General features: G+C 45.9%; 1 protein-coding gene and 1 long non-coding RNA gene across 4 annotated transcripts; both read left to right on the plus strand.

Moving 5' to 3' along the window:
• Positions 1 to 75: 75 nt before the first annotated feature.
• LOC126991335 (netrin receptor unc-40-like) lies at positions 76 to 4,212 on the plus strand. 3 transcript variants are annotated; one of them, XR_007745418.1, is made up of 5 exons: positions 76 to 222; positions 623 to 725; positions 1,015 to 1,304; positions 2,365 to 2,570; positions 3,330 to 4,212. XR_007745418.1 is itself a non-coding variant. In XM_050850107.1 (2 exons), the coding sequence occupies exons 1-2, from the start codon at positions 2,373 to 2,375 to the stop codon at positions 3,495 to 3,497; spliced, it is 366 nt and encodes a 121-aa protein (XP_050706064.1). In that variant the 5' UTR covers positions 1,769 to 2,372; the 3' UTR covers positions 3,498 to 4,212. The 3 variants fall into 3 exon arrangements, 1 of the variants encoding a protein (XP_050706064.1); XR_007745417.1 differs by having other exon boundaries at positions 1,015 to 1,173; XM_050850107.1 differs by lacking the exons at positions 76 to 222; positions 623 to 725; positions 1,015 to 1,304 and having other exon boundaries at positions 1,769 to 2,570.
• Positions 4,213 to 5,004: 792 nt separating this feature from the next.
• LOC126991338 (uncharacterized) lies at positions 5,005 to 8,363 on the plus strand. The gene is made up of 3 exons (XR_007745429.1): positions 5,005 to 5,568; positions 7,374 to 7,536; positions 8,044 to 8,363. It is a non-coding gene; the product is annotated as an uncharacterized LOC126991338 (long non-coding RNA).
• The last annotated feature ends 651 nt before the right edge of the window (positions 8,364 to 9,014 follow it).

A 9,014-nucleotide genomic window follows, 5' to 3' on the forward strand; every position in this document is an offset into this window, starting at 1 on the left:
GAAATTGGGAAACATGAGAAACTGAGTACGACAATCTGGCAGCGTTGTACAATAATCCCAGCCATCAGCTTTTCAGTGTTTGTTTACCTCGCGCGGGGAGAGAGGAAGGGACACTGTGCTCCGTGCTTCCCTTGTTATCCCTGCTATCCACGTGCCCCCCTTGTTATCCTCGTGCTCCCGGCCTTGTAGCGGTGCCGTGGCGGGGCGTGTAGGCGTTGACATGTAAGCCCCGGTCGTCTACCCTCCGTGCCCTATGGGGGTCCGTGGACGGGGCAGGTTGGCACGGGTTTGGATTTCACTGTTAGCCTAGTATCATATATATAGTTTCATGTCTTTCTCTGTCTCTGTGGTGGATAGTGGAGTGTTTCCCATGTGGTATTGGTGTGCTGGATATCCTCTCCCAAGGTGCAGGACTACATTTTCTTCATTGAATTGTAGCAGCCACTTTTTGTTCCACTCCTGTAGCTTGATGAGGTCTTCTGCTAGGAAATGCACAGTCAAGGGGACAAATATACTTTTCCCATTTCATTTCAACAGAGTAAATTTTAATGTAAGTGGAATTTTTCCATGTTGAGAATATGCTAACAGCTCCTCATTTTCATTTTCCATTTCCATCTTGCAGCACTCACGGTCAACGGCACTGCCCATACACTTAGTCCACCCTGGGGACCTCACCAATGACCTCCATGAAAACAGGGTCCCAGACAAGCCAGTTGGTCTGAAGGGTGAGTGCTTCCCTCAGTGTTGTGATTTACATCCTCTGTCCCCTTCAAATTGTCCCTCCTACCTCCTACCTCCTTATCCATCACTTACATTCTTAATTCCCAACAAACAGTATAAACCTAATATATGTGTTGTGTATAGAATTTAGGATAACTTACAGGTACAATACATTTGTATAATTTTGTTTTCATGGTACAAAATATTCATGTTTGGAAGCCATGATAAAACCTACATAGTGATCATGATGGTGGAGTCACTGTGTTATCTGCAGTGTCTTGTGGTCCATTACAGCCGTGGCGCTGACTGACCACATCAGGGTGTGCTGGCAGCCCCCCGCACAGCACAATGTGCTGCTGTGCAGCTACACCATTGCCTGGGACCAAGGCGTGGCGGACATCTACTCCAAGATCGTGGACAGCAAGCAGCACGGTTACATCATTGATAAGCTGGGTGTGTAAGATGATCATTTGTGACTAATTCTCCATTTTCTGGCCAAGTAGTATGCAGACCTGCAGTGTGATTCTCCACAAGACAGGGATTTTGAATTAGCCACTTCTACATTTGTGTTGAGCCAAGAGAAGGTAAAGATTTTGTTAGCCTGTCAAATGCGATTGGCACGGATTTGCCCTCACTGTTAGTCTGGTAACCTTTCTCTGCCTCTCTGGTGGACAGTGGAGTGTTTCCCATGTGGTATTGGTGTGCTGGATATCCCCTCCCAAGGTGCAGGACTTTACATTTTTCTTCACTGAATTTTAGTAGAAACATTTTGATCCATTTCTATAGCTTGGTGAGGTCTTCTGGTAGGAAATCCACAGTCAATGGGTTAAATGATATCATAGTTAACCATTTATTGAGTCTGGAGTTAACATTACATTCACCCCCCCAAAAAAAAATGATGATGGAGTCCATAACAAGTTTTCATTTAAGCAAAGTAAAGTGAAGGTAGAGATCTTGCTAAGTAGATCATAGTTAAACATTTATTGAGTCTGTTAACATTTCACACACACACACACACACACACACACACACACACACACACACAAACACACACAGAAAAGTATTTACACACCATCATAAAGTTAGCTCTCCATATTGTGAAGACCCTGGACCATGAGAGCAATTATTGAGGGAAAGGAGGTGGTATTCTGAGTTGCCATTTTCAGACTCATCATCGTTCAGGCTCATTCCTCTGTCTGCCCTGAACTCTCAGATATTTCCTGGGTGGTCATAATGTTAGTCAGGTTATTCATTGGTTATCCGTGGCCTGTTATCTGTCTTTCTACCTGTTGTCTGTTAGTCTATCTTATTTGTTATCTGTTCTGCCCAGTTTAACCCCTTGACTGCGGATTTCCTAGCAGCAGACCTCGCCAAGCTACAGGAATGGAACAAAAAGTGTCCGTGGCTACAGTTCAGTGAAGAAAAGTGTAGTCCTGCACCTTGGGAGGGGATATCCAGCACACCAATACCACATGGGAAACACTCCACTATCCACCACAGACAGCGAGAGAAAGACCTGGGACTATGTTACCAGGCTACCAGTGAAGGCAAAATCCGTGCCAATCGCAGCGGACGGGTTAAGGGTCGTGAAAAAATTGTTGTATTGTTACGATTAGGTCCATAACAAGTTCTCCATCTCCTCAGAACCCAACATGGAGTTTGTGATAAGCCTGCGAGCCTTCAACAACGTGGGTGACGGGCAACCGGTGTACCAGCAAGTCCACACCCAGTCAGAGGAGGAGGAGGTGGTGGCACCCACGCTGGACCCGGCGGTGTGGGTGAAGGCCGTGGTGCTGACGCCCTTCACCGTGGTGCTGCAGTGGGCAGACACCATGCTGAGCCAGAACCAGGTGATTTATTTATTTATTTATTTATTATTATTATTTTTTTTTTTCAAGGGAGGCAACTCAAGGTAAACAAATTAAACAACAATTAAAAGGCCACTAGATGCCGTTCCAAACACAAGCATGAAGAATGGGAGGTCAAAAGAGGTCAGTTTTGGGTAGTGTTGCTGGGCTGCTTCAGGGAGGGCAGTCATCAGCTGGAAAATATATGTTTTATCTCATGTTCTTTGTGCATTGTGTCACGACTTGCCACTTGCATCAACACAGCAGCGGAAAAGTTAGTCATTTGTCAAGGAACTTATTCACCACTTACACATTCTTGTTTCCCTGCACACACTCCCTTATTCACCTCATATCCACCTCTCCACATCCTTATTCGTAACTTGCATCCTTCTCCCTCCTACAGACAGCCCCTCATTCACCTCATATCTTCCTCTCTATATCCTTATCCATTACTTACTCATACTCTCGTCCCAGCAAACTCCCTTATTCACCTCACGTCCACCTCACGCATCCTTATTCATAACTCATGCATCCTCTTTTTCCTGCAAACAGTCCCTTATACACCTCATATCCTCCCTCATACATCCTTATCCTTCACTTACACATCCTCTTTTTCCTGCAAGCACTCCCTCACACCCTTCCTATCCTCCTGTCATTCATGTCTCATTTCACAAGCCAGTCCTTCATCCAGTGACCTTTCTCATGTTTTCCCTCCGTCCTTGTACCTGACTCCCTGTTAATACTGACCTTTGACTCCTGCAGTACAACAGCTGCACCACCTTCTCGTCCTCATCCTCCAGCCGCTACGTCAACGCCACGGATGTGACCTGCCTCATTGACAGCCTCAAGCCATCAACAGTGTGTGAGTTTGCCGTGAAGACCATCAGGGTGAGACCACAGTGCTGGAAGCCTTCGTTCTTCTTTCAGTAAATATTCACTCAGTCCTGCAACACTTCTCAAGGAAATCCTGCACAGCTGAATCCTTGCTGTGATGAGGCACAGAGAAATTATGACTCATAGGGTGAGCTATTATTAGTGTTTGAGATATTGATTTTTTCATTGACCTTTTGCAAATACTTAAAAATGAACCTTACATAATGGTATTAGAAACAGCACAGCAGGGTTGGCAATGATTTAATCAAATTGATTTAATCAGATGATTAAATCATTGATTTTATTTGTATTTTTTCTGAGTAAAATATTCCATAGGTAAAATGATGTGCTCCAAAGATGATAAAGTAAAACAACCTATTCATGTGCAATGATTCATTTATTCTCTTCAAAGTATAAAAAAAAAGATTCCTACATTATTATATCCTCCTGCGCTAATGTTGCCAACTTGACATGTTTTTTACTAGGTAAAAAATCAGCCTCCTCTAGTCTTTACTAACTTGGCCGGCAATGTATCATAATAGCAACCAAGGTTTGCAACCAAACCGTAACAGAATAGAAGTAGATATTCTTCTGTATGGTAATAATATAATATTCTGTCATGAAAATGACAACTTCAGGCAACTCTATCTGTCCTAAACCAGCTCCTGTACCAACTACAAACAAGTACTGAACAAGTATGTATCTGGATCCTTGACTGTGCTCAGACTTACAGGCCTAAACTTAAACTTAAAGTAACCTATGGAAACTTATGAATCACTCACCAGGATATATATAAATTATATATATATAAATTATATATATATATATATATATATATATATATATATATATATATATATATATATATATATATATATATATATATATATATATATATATATATATATATATATATATATATATATATATATATATATATATATATATATATATATATAAAATGCATGATGGGGGAACTTTGAAGTTTTGGTGTGCCAAAATCACACTTTTTCCCACACTTGTCCCCATCAGGTTTGTGTGAGTCCTCCTATAGCCTGGTGGCCTCCAACACCTCTTCCCCTGGCTGGCCGTCCTGGCCCTCCCTGGCGAGCCATCCACCAGCACCTTCACCCGGCAGCCGTCCACCACCACCTTCACCCGGCAGCCGTCCACCACCACCTTCACCCGGCAGCCGTCCACCACCACCTTCACCCGGCAGCCGTCCACCACCACCTTCACCCGGCAGCCGTCCACCACCACCTTCACCCGGCAGCCGTCTACCACCACCGGCAGCTGCTGCATGAACAATGGGAGGATCACAGGTGAGCTGATGGGTTACCAGGATGGCATCTTCAAATTATATAAAAATAAAAAAGAGTCAGTGTGCCAAACCACAGTGATGTACTAGACTACATAGTTAAGGGAACACACCTTCACTGACGTGGAAAAGACCTGGATATATAGTAAATAAACAGTGACTTAGGTCATGGTGGTGGGCAGCGTGGGCCAGGCAGGAAGCAAGAACCATACATCCTGTCAGCCACTATAAATACAATTTGCCTGAGCCACTTCCGGGCTGGGGTCATCCAAGAGGCCCCTCCAAAGAGCCTACTGGAGCTATGGGCAGCACTTAACCCAGTAGCTGCAGGGATCATGTTTCTGAAAGGCCACTCTAAGCACTGCCTTGGGCCGACCATCAGGACCCACCGGGAAGAAGCCTACCGGCGCAATAGGCCGCGACGTAAAAAAAAGAGAGAGAGAGAGAGAGAGAAAATCATCACTCAGGCAAGCCATTTTATAATTTATATCAATGCATTTGTGATCAGTTTATGCATCATCTATTTAGGCCCGTCGCTGCTACACGGTAAAGCCACAAATTTTGCCTGTCACTGGTACACGGTTAAAAAAAGATTATTGAGAGAGTAATTTTGTTTGTTCCAGGCTACGTGATATTCCTCACCACGGACCAAACTGTCGGTGACTGGGTGCTGGGGGAAGTGACGGGGGACTGGCTCACCCTCACCGTCCATGGACTGACGCCTTCAAGGAAGTATTTGCACAAGATGCACTCTCACAATGTCAAAGGTTTTGGTCCATTCTCCTCCGTGGAAAGCTTCACGACTTCCAGGTAAGGAAGTGTTAGTCTTAGGGAGCCGTCATTGCTGTGGTGCATCAGTCACTGTTCTCCCAGTTATGCACATGTTGTGTCCCACCACACTGTCCCTCATCATGGAGCACTCCCTCCCTGAGGCTGACTTGAGGCCCATTACCTGCATGCTCTGTGAATGCCACTTCTGGCTCTGTGGGCATGTGGGTAAACCCTGCTTACCAGGTTGTTTATGTAAGAGACAATCCTTAGTAAAGAGTGTGCCCAGAAAGTTGGGTTAGAGCAGGTTGATGGATCCTGCTGGGAGGTACATGGTATGGGGAAGGTGCCTGCATGGGGACCTGCACAGAGGAACCCCCAAGAATGGTGTCATAGTTTGGGTGAGGCAGGCTGGCAGAGGCCCCCATTGATTGACTGATTGATTAAGCCAATGTTAAATATATTATACATCTGCTCCTGTGTTCCAGCTGTTGACAAGAGCATCGGTGAGCCCCAGGCTGGTGTGTGGAGCGAGAGGCCTGATTGTGCTGGTGATCGCTGGCGTGGCAGGAGCCATGACCAGCTGGGGGCCTTCTTGGCCACCACACTGTACTGGGGTCAAAGGCGGAGCCAGGCCAAGCATTGTGTAAGGTGGCAGGACAGTTTCTTGTTGGTGTGTTTCATCCCATGACTCATTTCAGCAATCCTTTACACTGACTGCAGGAACTTTTTATTCACTTTGTAATATGGAGAACAAGGCTGCAGGGCATAGTCCACAAAGACTTAAGTTTGCCAAGATTAGAGAAAGAAAAAAAAAGGTAAACTTGTTCATAGGAAATGTTCAAGATGGACTTTCATTTTGTGCTATACATAGTTGCAGGGTAACAAGTGACCTCTGTTTGTGATATCTGTGTCTCTTGGTGGAGCAGCTAACACGTGTTTCTAACTTGTGATTGCTTGCAGTGTGCTGGCTGGGAGCTATTTCTTTAAATGAATTCAAATATGCTTTGTTGAACTCAAACCTCCTACCTTTAACATCCATCCTGTTTTGAAGATTGCATGTGCCCTTCCATCTCCCTCTGGACAGCCCTGCGAGGTACAGCAGCAGCACTCAGTAGTATTTAGCAGCTAGTAAGATGCATCACTTCCTTGCAGTGTTGGCGGCAGCTGCAGTGAGAGCAACAAGCCTGGCGTCCAGCCTCCAGACCTGTGGATCCATCACGGCCACTTGGAGCTGAAGAAATTTGACAAGGGTGAGCGCAGCAACTCCCCCAACCACGCCTCCATCATCCAGCACACAGGTGGGTGTCTTTGTCAATCAGTGAACAGTGTGCAGCTCATGGGAGTCCTGTCATTTGTGTGGTATTTTTTGTAATATTTGGTTGCTGGTGTTTTGTTGCCAGTCACTGCTGCGTTGTAGTGTGCCAGTGACGCCACACACAACCTTACACAACCCCAGACACTCCAGTATGAGAGTCATCACACATTACAGAGTTTCCATCATGGAGCACTCCCTCCCTGAGGCTGACTTGAGGCCCATTACCTGCATGCTCTGTGAATGCCACCTCTGGCTCTATGGGCATGTGGGTAAACCCTGCTTACCAGGTTGTTTATGTAAGAGACAATCCTTAGTAAAGAGTGTGCCCAGAAAGTTGGGTTAGAGCAGGTTGATGGATCCTGCTGGGAGGTACATGGTATGGGGAAGGTGCCTGCATGGGGACCTGCACAGAGGAACCCCCAAGAATGGTGTCATAGTTTGGGTGAGGCAGGCTGGCAGAGGCCCCCATTGATTGACTGATTGATTAAGCCAATGTTAAAAATATTATACATCTGCTCCTGTGTTCCAGCTGTTGACAAGAGCATCGGTGAGCCCCCAGGCTGGTGTGTGGAGCAAGAGGCCTGATTGTGCTAGTGATCGCTGGAGTGGCAGGAGCCATGACCAGCTGGGGGCCTTCTTGGCCACCACACTGTACTGCCGCGGGTCAAGGCGGAGCCCAGGCCAAGCATTGTGTAAGGTGGCAGGACAGTTTCTTGTTGGTGTGTTTCATCACATGACTCATTTCAGCAATCCTTTACACTGACTGCAGGAACTTTATTCACTTGGTAATATGGAGAACAAGGCTGCAGGGCATAGTCCACAAAGACTTAAGTTTGCCAAGATTAGAGAAAGAAAAAAAAAGGTAAACTTGTTCATAGGAAATGTTCAAGATGGACTTTCATTTTGTGCTATACATAGTTGCAGGGTAACAAGTGACCTCTGTTTGTGATATCTGTGTCTCTTGGTGGAGCAGCTAACACGTGTTTCTAACTTGTGATTGCTTGCAGTGTGCTGGCTGGGAGCTATTTCTTTAAATGAATTCAAATATGCTTTGTTGAACTCAAACCTCATGCCTTTAACATCCATCCTGTTTTGAAGATTGCATGTGCCCTTCCATCTCCCTCTGGACAGCCCTGCGAGGTACAGCAGCAGCACTCAGTAGTATTTAGCAGCTAGTAAGATGCATCACTTCCTTGCAGTGTTGGCGGCAGCTGCAGTGAGAGCAACAAGCCTGGCGTCCAGCCTCCAGACCTGTGGATCCATCACGGCCACTTGAGCTGAAGAACTTTGACAAGGGTGAGCGCAGCAACTCCCCCAACCACGCCTCCATCATCCAGCACACAGGTGGGTGTCTTTGTCAGTCATTGAACAGTGTGCAGCTCATGGGAGTCCTGTCATTTGTGTGGTATTTTTTGTAATATTTGGTTGTTGGTGTTTTGTTGCCAGTCACTGCTGCGTTGTAGTGTGCCAGTGACGCCACACACAACCTTACACAACCCCCGGACACTCCAGTATGAGAGTCATCACACATTACAGAGTTTCCATCTATCTCTATCCAGACACTCCTCCTTGCCTGCTCAAAGTTTCTCAAAGATCTTTCCCTCTCCCCAACGTACTCTTGCACCCTATCCCTCCATTTCACTCAAGGTCGTCCTCTAGCATTCCCTCCCTCTATCTCACTCACATACACCCTTCTGGTCATCTTACTCTCCTTCATTTGCTCCATGTGGCCAAACCACTTTAAAGTCTGTCGCTTCACTTCTTCCACCACTCCACGCTTCTTCCCTTCACCCCCGTGACACATTCCAAAACTCTCGTACACACTTTCATTACTCATTCCTTCCATTCTACTCACACCACAAGCACTTCTCAAATAACTCATTTCCACTGCCTGCACTCTAGACCTCTGACTTTCATTCCAGGCCCTCGTTTCTCTTGCATATGTGAGGGTTGGTACTATTATTGTATTTCTCAAATCCCTCTTTACCTCCATGCTCACACTTCTGCCATTCATGATTTGTCTCAAAGACCCTACCACCCTTCTTCCTTGCAATGCCCTTTCTCTTGTCACTCTCTCTGCACCACCATGCTTACACATAACTGATCCAAGAGCCGCGGGTCACTCTTCTCAAATGCTCTGAAACCCAGTTCCAGGTTGACCCTGGGCTCA

Source organism: Eriocheir sinensis, unplaced genomic scaffold (assembly GCF_024679095.1).
Source record: "Eriocheir sinensis breed Jianghai 21 unplaced genomic scaffold, ASM2467909v1 Scaffold261, whole genome shotgun sequence".
Lineage (NCBI taxonomy): Eukaryota > Metazoa > Arthropoda > Malacostraca > Decapoda > Varunidae > Eriocheir > Eriocheir sinensis.

Coding starts and splice junctions, on each gene's coding strand:
- LOC126991335 (XM_050850107.1), top strand. CDS start 2,373: ATGGAGTTTGTGATAAGCCTGCGAGCCTTCAACAACGTGGGTGACGGG. Junction 2,571..3,329: donor CCATGCTGAGCCAGAACCAG/GTGATTTATTTA, acceptor TGACTCCTGCAG/TACAACAGCTGCACCACCTT.